The sequence below is a fragment of the Mesocricetus auratus genome, unplaced genomic scaffold, assembly GCF_017639785.1.
Source record: "Mesocricetus auratus isolate SY011 unplaced genomic scaffold, BCM_Maur_2.0 Super-Scaffold_100714, whole genome shotgun sequence".
NCBI lineage: Eukaryota > Metazoa > Chordata > Mammalia > Rodentia > Cricetidae > Mesocricetus > Mesocricetus auratus.
The window spans coordinates 647829-660829 of record NW_024429270.1 but is presented as its reverse complement, the minus strand read 5'-3'; the positions used below and the strand labels follow the sequence as shown (position 1 = coordinate 660829).

The 13001-nt window shown below is 51.1% G+C and overlaps 1 protein-coding gene and 1 long non-coding RNA gene across 6 annotated transcripts; both read right to left on the bottom strand.

Annotated features, from left to right (window-relative positions):
- Positions 1-1631: 1631 nt before the first annotated feature.
- On the bottom strand, positions 1632-7491 carry LOC121137911. Its single transcript, XR_005875181.1, has 2 exons — positions 6951-7491; positions 1632-3248 (listed from the first exon to the last, which is right to left on the bottom strand). It is a non-coding gene; the product is annotated as an uncharacterized LOC121137911 (long non-coding RNA).
- A 916-nt stretch (positions 7492-8407) lies between these two features.
- On the bottom strand, positions 8408-12346 carry Ccl17 (C-C motif chemokine ligand 17). Of its 5 annotated transcripts, none has more exons than XM_040740789.1 (4): positions 12181-12346; positions 9966-10156; positions 9190-9307; positions 8408-8694 (listed from the first exon to the last, which is right to left on the bottom strand). In XM_040740789.1, exons 2-4 carry the CDS (start codon positions 10063-10065, stop codon positions 8601-8603), a joined length of 312 nt encoding a protein of 103 aa, XP_040596723.1. In that variant the 5' UTR covers positions 10066-10156; positions 12181-12346; the 3' UTR covers positions 8408-8600. The 5 variants fall into 5 exon arrangements, with proteins under 5 accessions (XP_040596723.1, XP_005078675.1, XP_040596724.1 ...); XM_005078618.4 differs by having other exon boundaries at positions 9966-10148; XM_040740790.1 differs by having other exon boundaries at positions 12214-12342.
- Positions 12347-13001: the final 655 nt, after the last annotated feature.

The following is a 13001-nucleotide window of genomic DNA, read 5'->3' as shown; positions in this document are numbered from 1 at the left end:
GTGAGGAGATCAGAGGATAACTTGGAGTTGGTTCTTTCCTTTTTTTTTTTTTGGTTTTTTGAGACAGGGTTTCTCTGTGGCTTTGGAGGCTGGCCCCTCGAACTCACAGAGATCCACCTGCCTCTGCCTCTCAAGTGCTGGGATTAAAGGCGTGCGCCACCAACGCCCGGCTTGGTTCTTTCCTTTAACAGGTGGGTTCCAAGACCAAACCTAGGGAGTCGTTAGGCTTGGTGGCAAGTACCTTTACCTGCTGGGCTATCTCACTGGCCCTGGGCAACATTTTTGCTAAAAATTACACAAATATATAAAATGTGATGGCACGGGAGCACTGCAGGGATGTAAAAGGCACAGGGAGACATGATGAGAAAGAATGCTTACCGGCAAAGCTCACCGATGACATGAAACAATTCGGGTGTTGGGAAAGTCACAAGGAAGAAGGAAGAACAGATGATGAAATGGACTCAGGACAGAACAGTGTTACCCAGATTGCTTGTACTGGAACATCATACTGGGGGACTTTGCTACACATACATACATACATACATACATATATACATACATATATACATACATATGTGTACGCAACATTCTATGAGTCACAATTTAAAATGTTTGAGCTGAGCCGGGCGTTGGTGGCACACACCTTTAATCCCAGCACTTGGGAGGCAGAGGTAGGTGGATCTCTGTGAGTTCGAGGCCAGCCTGGTCTACAGAGCGAGTGCCAGGACAGCCTCCAAAATAATACAGAGAAACCCTGTCTCGAAAAACCAAAAAAAAAAAAACCAAAAAACAAAAAAACCAGTTTGAGCTGTATGTGTGTAGATGTTTTGTCAGCATCTATGTATGTGTACCGTGTGTAGGCAGAAGAGGTGTTGGACCCCTATAACTGGATGGTCGTTAGTGGCCATATAGGTGCTGGGAATCGAACCCAGGTCTGTGGAAGAGCAGCTAGTGCTCTTAACGGCTAAGCCATCTCTCCAACCTAATATTTTAAAAATTAAAAAGACACCGGGCATTGGTGGTGCACGCCTTTAATCCCAGCACTTGGGAGGCAGAGGCAGGCGGATCTCTGTGAGTTCGAGGCCAGCCTGGTCTACAAGAGCTAGTTCCAGGACAGCCTCCAAAGCCACAGAGAAACCCTGTCTCGAAAAAAAAAAAATTAAAAAGACTTGGGAAATCAATAAGAATTATGCAGAAATAGGCAGTAAAAGCCCAAAAATATCAAAATAGTTACTTAGAAGTGTAATTAAAGAATTATCCAGATATTAAGAGTTGATCTGTAGGTCCAGAGAGATAGTTCAGAAGCAAAGAACTTACTGCTTTTCTGGAGGACTGAGTTCAGTTCCCAGCACCCACGTCAGATGGTTCACAGTGACCTGTAAATCCAACTCCAGGGGACCTGACACCTTCTGGCCTCTTAGCACCCAAACAAACTGACACACACATACACAAAAATCTTCAAAGAAAACTGTCATCTATGAGAGGAGTTGGGGGAGAAGGAGACCAGTCACTCAGGAGGCAGAGAGGCATGTGAATCTCTGAGCTCTAGGCAAATGTGGTCTGTATAGTGAGTTCTGGGACAGCCAAGGATACATAGAGAAACTCTGTCTCAAAAAAGAAAAAGAAAAAAAAAAGGTCAATCTATAGATTTTTATTTTTTTAAAGGGGGTGATGTTCCACATGGAAAATTGTAGTTGCATTCACAACCATCTCTAGTTCCTGGGGACCCTGCACACATTGTGCTGTGCATCGTCTAGGAGGCCTTGTCAATTCTCGACTGGTGTGGACCGCACGGCGACCACTGCCGTTTAACAAAATCCCAGCGTTTCAACATTGCGACTCACGACTCTCCACCATCATTTAACTTCCATTTTTATGTGTTATGAGAGTTCCTTATCTCGCTTCCTTTGGGAATTTTTGTGGGTGTTGGTACATATACAATGGCAGTCTCTTTAAACAAAATAATTCTTAAAAAAAAGTCGCCGTCACCATGGAACCATATGACGTGGTGACTCTGCCTACTCCACACACAGGATTCCCCACTGTGCTCCTGTGATTAGACCGAGACTAGAAAAGTTAAAGATTTACTAACTGGACTTGCCTGGTTCCAGGAATGAAAAACACACAAGAGAAACAATGGGGCCAGATTCAGAGCTGAGGCCATGAAGGGCAAGAGTCAGCTAATGAGTATAGACCACTGCCCGGGCCTGGTGGCTTGCTGGATGAACGGGGAGATCTGATCTGCCCCAGGGGGAGCAGATTCTGTTAAGAAGTTAGACTGGCTTGATCCCCTCTGCCAGGTACAGGAGCACATGCTGAAGAAACCAGAATGGTTTGGGAAAGAGCAAGGTGTCAGGACCTTCCCTTCTGGGAGCTTTTGAGGAGAGCAGGCCTGCATGACGAGGCTAAGGCACAAAGGAATGCGACGCCCGTGCTACACGGGACAAACACTGCATCGTGCCCCTTGAGGAATGAAAACTGCTCTTTGGGGTTTGTTTCTCAGGATTCAACATCTGACACCTCCTGACCACAAGGGCCGAGCCGCGCAGGAGGAAGTGTAAGAGGCGCCTGGCAGGGCTACTGAACCTCAGAGGGCAAGGGGCACTTACTGCTTTTTGCTTTGAGAAAAATGCTGTGATGATGTCGATGTCCACTGTCACCTCAGAACCGTTACGCCTGCTTCCAATACTGCCTGTGGTTAAACTATGGCGCAATTACAGAGTAAGGTGTAGCCTATTTCCAATATGTGGGCAGCCATCCTGACTCACCCTCAGACTGCCAGTCTCCTTCCGTCACTGACTCCACACCTCCTCTCTGGGACCCGAACCCTGCTGGAGCTGGGCTCGGGCACCCAACCTTTACCCTTAAAGGAGCGGCGTGGCCGGGTGTTCACCCTGGCAACCACAGCCTGATGCAGGTCTGAGTTGAGAGTGAGCTGGACTGCATAGGAGACTCTTCTACCTCCCAGACCACCCCCACAACCACAGTGGGACACGGTGAGGGAGACAACACTGAGCCCAGAGAAGTCTGGGCTGGGCTTACAGCTGGGCCATCCCTGCTTCCTTTGCCGTCTTGCCACAATGGTGTATGTAGGGAGGGGACGGTGCTGCTCTCCTGGCAGGGAAGCTGCCCCTTGGCCTTCAGGGACTTCAGGCTTCACGTCGTGTGTTCCTTTCTAGGCTCCTGGCAGCTGGTGGCCTGCAGCCCACCATCCAGCGTGAGTCCTTTACTTCTGCAGATTCTGCGACCTTCAGAAACCACACTGAGGGTCAGTCAGCCCCCAAAGCGCTCAGAAAGTCCCTCCCTCCCATTCGCCTGCGGATGGATGACCAGGTGTGCACATACACGCCGACGGAGCCCATTGGAGCTCAGGGTGTAGTCTAGGCAGCCCTCGAGCCTGCAGTCTTCCTAACCTGAGCATGCCAGCACGTCTTACGTCTAGACAAAGTCCTGATTCCTTTGCTTGCCTGAGTATTTCATCCCTGCAGCGGCTGTGTGGGCTGTGAAGGAAGGCATTGCTGGTGTCCTAATCCCTATTGCTGTGCAGACACCGTGACTGAAATCAACTTGGAAAGAAAGGGCTTATTGGCCTACATACATATCTCAAGCCGTAGTCCGCCATGGAGAGAAACCAAGGCAGGAACCTGGAGGCAGAAGATGAAACAGAGGGCACAGAGAAACACTGCTTACTGGCTCGCACCTGATGGCTTGCCCAGCCTTATACAGCCTAGGACCACCTGCCCACAGGTGGTACTGTCCACAACAGGCTGGGCTCTCCCACGTCAATCACTAGTGAAAACACCCTACAGAGCTGCCTGCAGGCTAACCTGAAGGGGGGGCACTTCCTCAACTGAGCTTCCTCTTCTCAAATAAATCTAGCTTGTGTCAAGTTGACAAAGCAACCCACAGGTGGGAAATGCCCACGACATCATGACATCGGGACCACAAGGCCACAGCAGGGTTTCTGTGAGGGCAGAGGCAGAATGGCAGGGACCTAACTAGGTCCACCCTCAACAGGTCATCCAGGTCCAAGTTCATTGTTGATGGGAAGCGTGAGGGAAGGGAGGCAAACATGTGAGAGCCCACAGCTGGGCCGTGGCAGAGACCAGGGGCAGGAGAGAGAGGAGGGGCGTGCTGACGGGGTGCACCAAGGAAAAGGAGCCCCTCACCTGAGTCTGGTTGAAGACTTTGCCCAACTGAGGGCCCAGAATTTCAGCAGGGCTAACAAAACCTGCCACAAAAATTGCCTACATAGAGACATCCTTCCTTTGAATGGAGTCAGTTCACATAAGGATGTTGGAACAGTATGGGTCATCGAGTGTATGTGACTTAAACCAAAGGTCCTTACAACTGAGAAAGGAATATCTTCTTTGAGATTCTCACAAACATGACTGTGAATTTTTTTTGTAGTCAAAACATGTCTTAACTCCCTTGTGACCTGGGATAGTAAGGATTTCTTTAATCCTTGGGAATCTATGGCTTTGTCTCCTCAGCCTGGACTATGCTCCAGTGCACCCTAGAAACCACCCTATGAGCTCATTTTGAAAATTTCCCAGCTAAACATGGTGGCGCATGCCTTTAATCCCAGTACTCCAAAGGCATAGGCAGATCTCTGAGTTCTAGGACAGCAGGGCTACATAGTAATGCCCAATCTAAAAGGAGGGAGGGAGGGAGGGAGGGAGGGAGGGAGGGAAAAGGAGTTGAGAACCTTAGAAACCCCTTGAGGGTTGGACTTCAGAAGTCTAATGCTGTACCTGCATGGCTCTTGCTAACTCTGGAGACATCACACCACATCTCGAATGTGTCCTACCCGTTCCCTAAGTGCCGTCTTCCCCTAATTAAATCTATGTTAAAATACATTTTCAAAATGTGTTTTATCTATATGGGTTTTTGTCTACATGCATGTCTGTGTACTGTGTGTATGACCGGTACCTTTAGAGGCCAGAAGAAGTCATTCAATCCTCTGGGACTAGAGTTACGGACAGCTGTGGGCTGCTATATGGGTGCTGGGAATCGAACTGGGGTCCTTTGGAAGAACAACTAGCTCTCTTAATCACCAAGCCACTTCTTAATAAGTACCAAATCTGCCTCCTGCTGACTTGCTCTGAAAGGTTTTTTTTTTTTTTTTTTGATAGAAAAGCTAACCCTGATGGAGGTCTTTGGAAAGATCTCAGAGCCTAGTGGTGGTGGTATATGCCTTTTATCCTAGCTCCCGGGAGGCAGAGGCAGAGGATCTCTGAGTTAGAGGGCAATCTGGTCTACAGAGTGAGTCCCAGAACAGCCGGGACTACACAGAGAAACCCTGTCTGGAAAAACAAAACAATGTAAGTTCTTATAAGCTGCATTAGTCATTGTGTTTTTATCAAAGCAACAGAGAAAAATAACTAAGACAAAGGTGATGTGGGATAATGCTCTTGTTCACTGTAGAGATTTGTCTCTAGTATTGGTTTAATAAAATGCTGTTTGGCCAGTAGCCAGGCGGGACATATAGGCAGGGCTATCAGGCTAGGAGAATTCTGGGAAGAGGAAAAGAAAGAGGAGTCACCAGCCAGACGCAGAGGAGGCAAGATGAGAATGCCTTACTGAGAAGAGGTACCAAGCCACGTGGCTAAACATAGATAGGAATTATGGGTTGGTTTAAGTTGTAAGAGCTAGTTAGTAATAAGCCTGAGCTAACAGCCAAACATTTTATAATTAATACAAGCCTCTGTGTGTTTATTTGGAACTGAATGACTGCGGGACCAGGCGGGACAGAAATATTCCATCTACATAAAGGGGTTCTCAATATATTTCTCAGGCTGCTCTTGGGTGCCGGCAAACCCCCTGCTTCAGTCTGCTATGCCCCTGGCTTTATAATGCCTTTTTTCTTTTGTTTTGTTTTTGGAGATATGCTCTCATACACTCCAGGCTGCCCTAAAACTTACTGTGTCACAGAAGCTGGCCTTAAACTCCCAATCCTCTTGCCTCTACCTCCCAGGTGCTGGGATTACAAACTTGAGCTAACATGTTTAGTTTATCATGATTTTTTAAAACTCACAAAAGTTGGATCACAGATATGCAAACACTCTTTGGTATTTGTGATAGATGGGTGACAATTACAGATGAAGGAAAAAGAAGAACTGCCCGGAGCTCTTGGTGGTCTTCCAAGTCCCTGTGATTCCAATTCCTGTCAGGGTATGGGCTTACCTCCTCAATCTTGGCTCTCTAATACTGTGCTGACACGCCCCCTGCTGGGACATTGAAGAACTGCCCAATTTCAATTTCAACATCTTGAGTGGCGCTTCAAATCCCAGTGTAAGTGATTCTCTGGAAATTTCTTTCCCCCATAGGTTTCCCTTTAGGGATCTATCCAGTCATGGTTGACAAAATTTTATCGGATTTCCATTATATAAATCGTCCATTTACTGAGTTAGCTGACCCAAGTTACCAGAGACTATAAACTTATTGGGGGAATCTAAGCCTCGCTAAATGACAGGTGACATCTGGCCAGGATTAGGCATGTGTATGTTGACCTGGGGTTGTCCTACAAAACTAAGGAGACCTTAGAAGGTCCTAGGGGGTGGTGATATTGGCACTGAGGACCGAAAGGAAACTGTTATTTCAGAAATGGACAGGGGAGGCACTTTGAAGACAGAAGGAGCAAAATACGCCCTGCAACCCTCCTCGCTGTCCACCCAGCCTTCCCAACCCCATTCCGCTCTCATTGGTCACGAGAGTCTCCAAGCCACAGTTCCTCAAAATGCCCCCTGGAATGCAGTGGCACATTACCACACACCCTCACACCCCTGCTTCTGACCACTGAGCTCAGAACCCTGCCTTTTGTCGTTAGCTGTGACCCCACACATTCCCTGCCCAGCAGCCTCGCGACAACCCTTTGACTCCCCCGAGCCCACAGGAAACCTGCCGCCCCTCATGGGTCTCTGCGGTCTGCTCTGCCCATCTGAGTTTACCCAAGGGGAGTCTCTGGAAGACTTCAACAGCAGAGAGAAGTCGAGCACGCAGGACCGGGCATTCTCAGAAGGCACCCTGGCTCTGGAACCCAGGATGCAGGTCTTCAGCCCTCACTTTCTCCTTCCATAGCGGCTCCCCTGCCTTCTCCCGCCCCAGTCGAGCCCCTGGATCCAGAGGCTATACTTTCACAAAGACCAGGCTGAGGCTGCCTCGGGGCCGAGGGACGCTCCTGGTCCTTAAGGAAGAGAAGCCCACTGCGGTGGAAGGAAGGTTGGGTTCGCAGAGAAGCCATTCCATGGCCACCAGCCTCCTGATTGATCATGTGCTGGTCTTATTCCCACCCCTTCTAGAACACTTGGCTTTTTTTCTGCAAGGCCAAAACTGTCCACAGGGCGGCAGCAACAGGCTAAAAAAATCTTTTCCCAGGTGGCTCACTATTGCTGCTCAGACAGCCAGGCAGAGAAGACCATTGCTTGGGCTACAATCTGACCCGGAAAGAAAGGCATGCTGGGTAGGCAAAGATGGCCGGAAAACCAAGATCCTAACTCTCCAGCTTGAGCTAGACATGGACAGAGGGGTCTCATAGACTCCTATGCTAACTCTTCAGTCGCTCAGGGTGGTCTGAGAGAGCTCATAGAGCCTCCAGTGGAATGGCTGAGCCAGGTCTACAAACACACACTGGCGCAGTTTGGAGAACCCCAGCAGCAGAGGCCATGGCAAGAGAGTCCCTAAGAGCTTGAGAGGAAATCCCAGGGACCGTGAGGCTGGCATCAGAGCAATGCCCCACATGTACAGAGGGAACTCAAGAGAGAGCAGGGGCCAGCTGGACCTGGGGGCAAAGAAGATGAAGTGGGCCGGGGGCGGGGCTTAGGCGACGGGGCTGCTGAAGATCCACAGAGGACCCAGGGCCCCACGAAGCCAGCTCAGCTAAGTTCCAGGTAGAGAGGAAGCCAAGGCGTGGAAGGGCATAGCTGACAATTTCCCAGAGCCAGACAGGCTGCGGGGGAGGGGACTCAGAAATGGAGAAGGGACAGGGGCTGCAGGAAGACAAACACACGTCGAAGGATACAATTGTGTTTGCAACCGCGTCCAGTACAGGAAGGATAGCTTCAGTTTCGCGTGGGGCAATAACAGGGCTAGTCTTGGGGTGACTGGGAGACCTCGGGTGCAGAGAAGATGGACCCTCCTTGGGACTCCTTTGGACACTTTCCACGGAATACAGAGGGAGGAGGGACACTTGCGAGGGTCCTGCTGGGTCCACTCCACTTCTGCCATGCCCCTGCCCCATGCCTCCGCAGTCCCACCTCTCGCTTGTACGGGACCCCATCTCTCCCTGAGGCTCAGTTAACCCTTCTGACCTGGGCAGAGCAGGACCAGCTGTCCTATGGGGACCCTTCCAGTGTGGCCAAAATGGAAGGGGTTCTGCAATGCGGGGACAGAACACACCGACCCAGACTACAGGAGGAGGACTTTAATCAGAGTTGGGGTTTTTTTTTGCCTATAGCTTGAGTCCATAAAGGGGGACAGGGACTCCCACTCTGTGGCTTCTCTTGGGCTCTTAAGGCCTCTGCTGGGTGCAGGCAGCTTTGGGTGGAGGTCGTGGACACCGATGCTGCAGTCTCCCAATGCTCCCGGGGGACGGTCACAGGCTAAGGCCGTACCCTTTGGAGGTGTCTGATGGCCTTCTTCACATGCTTGTCGTTGGGGTCTGAACAGATGGACCTGCCCTGGACAGTCACAAACCTACACGGGAGAAGCCAGTGAGTGTGAAAACGACAAGGCCTTCTAGAGCTCTGCAACCAGAGGTCCCTGGGCAAGAACCGGATGATGTCACATATGCCATTAGCAATTCTTTCCTACTGGGGTCCTGACCCCATCCCAGGACTTCATGCCTGCCCCCCCCTCAACCCCCGCCTGAGCCCGACAAGTAGAAGTGACACAAAGAGACTTAGGCTATGTGCTGTCCTCTATCCAGCTCAGACCCAGAGCGGAAGGTGACTGCTGACTCCATTACCTGGGATGTCTATCCGTCTTGGGGCCTCAATCTCACCACAAATAAGTGAAGAGACTGAACCCCTCTCAACCGAGTGGGGTGTAAGAGCTCCCCTGAGTGCCCAAAGCTGCTGGCCCAGGGGAAGAAGGCTCAGTTCTCCTTCCCTCTTTCCCAATGGCCTTCCTGGACACTCCAAGACCCACCCACTTACCACTCGGGGTCAGAGGTCTAAGAGGGGGACTCACACGATGGCATCCCTGGGACACTCAGCTGAGGTCCTGTACCACATCACCAGCTTCCTGATGGGAATGGCCCCCTTGAAGATCTCCAGGCAGCACTCGCGGCCTACGTTGGTAGCTCGAGCTATAGGAAGCAGGTGTCCTAAGGGTCTGCTCACGTGCCTGAGGACCCACGGACTGTCCCCATATGTGCCTGTGTGAACCTATGGATGATAACTGCGCACGCCTCTCTGTGTCTATATTCTGTTTTTTCCTGGTGTGTTTGTGCGTGTGTTACCATGGGGGGTGGTGTCTACGCATGTTTTGGCTCTGTGTGTTTGCATGTTCGCACATTCATCTGTGTGCGATTGCGTGCACAGCTGTCTGTGTCTAGGAACCTTATTTCAACTTCCCTTTCTAAACTAAACATAAAAATCTCTTTTCAAACATTCTTGGAACCAATACTCTGTCTTTATGTTGTTCCCTGATGATACGTGAAGCCCACTAGTGAAACTAATGATAGCAATTCTGAGAATCGTTCATTCTGCATCACAAGCCCACCGTCAAGGCCACTGTGTCCTAACATCTCAGGATAAGATGCGCTGCCCGTGGCTCTTCACCAGGAGGGAGTCCAGGTCAGGTGCCTAACACCATCAACACCATTACCCCCCCCCGCTCGCCCATGCTGCCAGCCCTTGTGACCTTTGTAAGAACAGACAGGATATAAATTGCACAGCTCGTGTTTCTGCTGTGGTCAGAGGCGGTTCCTTCCCTGCCCTCTCCTATCTGTGCCCAGCTCTCACCAGTGCTGGCGCGCTGCAGGAAAGTCCCCAGAAGCAGGACGGCCAGGAGCAGCATCCTAAGTGACATCATGGTGCCAGGAACGCAGGTGAAGATTTTCATGGGTCCCTCTGCTTGTCTTGGTGGCCAGCGTTGAGGTGACCTATTTAAACTCTTGGAGGTCACTCCCCGCCTCCTGTCCCCTCCTTCAGTCCTTCCAGAATAGAGAAATTCAAAGAATTTGAGATAATTCAGTAGAAGTCCAGCTTGGGAATGTTTGTGGCTTTCCAGAGAATGGGTTCTCTGCTCAGGACAGAGGTGGGAGTCTGTGTCTGGGGCCACAAGACATACTTCTCTCTTTTCAAAGGGAACATTTCTTGGTTCCTCTGTTAACTCATTGCCCTAGTGCTGGTGACCTTCCTTCATGTCTGGTGCCCTGGAGGCAGGATGGAGGGTCAAACAGAGCTCTCAGGGACTATGCCAGTCAGGGCTGTGAAGTCCAGAAGGCCTACAGAGAGTGAGCAGTTACACTGCTGATCTGTAGATGAGATCTGACTGCATCCTGTCCCGAGGAAGCCAGAGGCTCCGGTGAGGCTGAGAGGACCGTGTCCTCCCGTCCTTGCTGGCCCTGACCCAGGAGACTAAACCCTGAGTGGGGCTTTAATCGCTGTGGAGCCTCATGTGTGCTTCGGTGGACTGGAGAGCCCAGCTCCCTAACGGGGCACCTTGCCTCTGCTGTGAGTGAAATGGAGAGACGACAATGTTCACCTGTACAGGAGCCCCACGCCAGAGGCTGTCCTGGAGCGGTGACCAGTATTCTCAGGTTCCAAACACACTTTTTAGAAAGTTATGTGGGACTTTTAGCATAGCTTGAGGCTGTCACATGAGTGCTCAGGAAAGAGTTTCAGGACAACCAGTCACTATGAAGCAAAGTCAGGGTTTATTGAAAATAATAATCAGACCTTGTGGCTTAGGCCTGGTACCCCTGCTACTTCTGAGGTTGATACAGGGAGGTTTCAATTTTGAGGTCAGCATGGGCTACCAGAGTTCATGGGCATTAGCAAGAACCTATCACAGAATAAAAGAAAAGGGAATGCACTGCTTCGATGTGTAACCTACAATGTCTCACAATGCTGTGTAACCTAGGGTATCCCACAATGCTGTGTAACCTGGGTATCCCACAATCCCACAGATAAGATGTGAGCCACCATGGCTGGTTTGGGTGTTAGCTTTTAATCTTTAAGTTTTACTTATTTTTTAATTTTTAAACATTTATTCATTTTATTTTTTTATGTGCATTGCTGTTTTGCCTGCGTGTGTATGCCTGTATAAGGGTGACAGGAACGTGACTTACAGACAGTTGTGAGCTGCCACGTGGTTGCTGGGAATCGAACCTAGGACCTCTGGAAGAGCAGTCAGTGCTCTTAACCTCTGAGCCATCTCTCCAGCCCCAAATCTTACTTATTTTCATGTGTTCAGTGTTTTGCATGTAGGACACTGTAGTAGGCACTCTACTAACTAAGCCACGACCCAGCTCCTCCCACAATTTACGTTGCAATGCTTGGCTCTCAGCCGGTAATAAATGAACCAGGGAGGGGGCCCCTTTCCTTTCCCATGTCTCCTTCATTTTCTTTCTCTCCTGCTCCAAGGCCACAGCATCACTGAATCTGGTCAGTCTCCCAGGCTAAGGCCTTCCTAGGCCGAAGCCTCCCATCCTCTTCTGGCAGGGCAGGGTGGCGGAGGCCTGCAGCTGCCTCCGCTTTGATTCTGGCCTGAGTTTTGGGTCTGCAGGTGACCAGAGGGCGTTTGCAATAACACCCATGCCCCCTCACCCCCTCTCATGCTGTCAGGCCTGCAAGTGACCAGAGGGCGTTTGCAATAACACCCATGCCCCCTCACCCCCTCTCATGCTGTCAGGCCTGGCCTCGTATGAATCACTGCACTGCCTTTGCATTTGCATTAGAAGCGATGGTGGGAACGGCAGCCACTGTCTGTTGAGACCAGATTCCTCCGAACGGTGTGCACTAACACTCCTGATGTCAAGAGGAGAAAGTCTAGGCGCTCTTTCCTCATAGCAGGAGGCTGTGTTGCTTCAGGTCTGAGCCCTGGGCATTCCCCTGCTTTGGCCAAGCTTCCCTATGGATAGGGTCCTCCCCACTGCTTCACTGTGTGACCTGGGGGCACCTCATGAATGCCCCCTGGGCCTCGATTTCATTCTCGGTAGAGGGAACTACACACCGTTTCTAGGAGCCTACTTAAGATAGAGCCTACTTCCTCTGGCACGACTCGTCCTGGCAGATCTCTGCTTGCCTTGGAGTCCCCCAGCTGCGGCGATAGCTGAGTGGGGGTTTTGCCTTTAGCTTGTCTGGCTGGGCCCTTGCTCCCCAGGCCAGGCTTCCTGTGTTTCAGAGAGAGTGGCAGGGGAGGGTGCACGCCCTTGTGACGACAGAGAGGAGTGTCCGCACCTAGCGGGGTCTCAGTTAAGAGAACTAGGGGTCAGGAGGCTGTAACCTGGAGACAGGAGCCTGCTTGAGGAGGAGGTGGGAGAGAGCTCTCTGCTCATCTTCCCCTTTTGGGTCTCTCCAAGCCACACTGAACACCCCTTCCAGGCCCCCTGCACCCTTCCCGGTGGCTCCTGCCCGGCCTGTTGCTGCAGAGGCAGCTCCGTGCTAGGGCACAAGAAGGGAGGATTCTGCCGCAATCAGCAGTTCTGTTACCGGGGACGTAGCCCGAGCACCGCTTCGGAAACTCCCCGCCCCTGTGGGTTTCAAGGCCTCCGCTCTACTGTATACTCAGACCGTTTCTCCAGAAAGACCCAAATTCCCTGTCCTTCTAGGGAAGCAGCCATAGCAGCAGGAACTGAAGGCTCTGAACTGTCACCTCGGGACAAGAGGTGGGCAGAGCAGTCGCCTGGGTGTGCCCTCAGGGCCCGGCAGCCCATTTCCCCGCTCTAGGGGAGGTTCCCCAGGAAGTGGGAGGGGCTGCAGGTGAGATCCGCACTTGGAGGAGGGGCGATTCTCAGGTCTTGGCAGGTAGAATTCCTAGGGACTGGAAGGGAC

Bases quoted from the DNA above. Each gene is read 5' to 3' on its own strand.
- Ccl17 (XM_040740789.1), bottom strand. From the start codon at position 10,065: ATGAAAATCTTCACCTGCGTTCCTGGCACCATGATGTCACTTAGGATG. The intron at 9,308-9,965 runs GTGAGAGCTGGG...TGCTTCCTATAG, and splicing joins CCTGCAGCGCGCCAGCACTG to CTCGAGCTACCAACGTAGGC. The intron at 8,695-9,189 runs GTGAGTCCCCCT...TCTCCCGTGTAG, and splicing joins TGTCCCAGGGATGCCATCGT to GTTTGTGACTGTCCAGGGCA.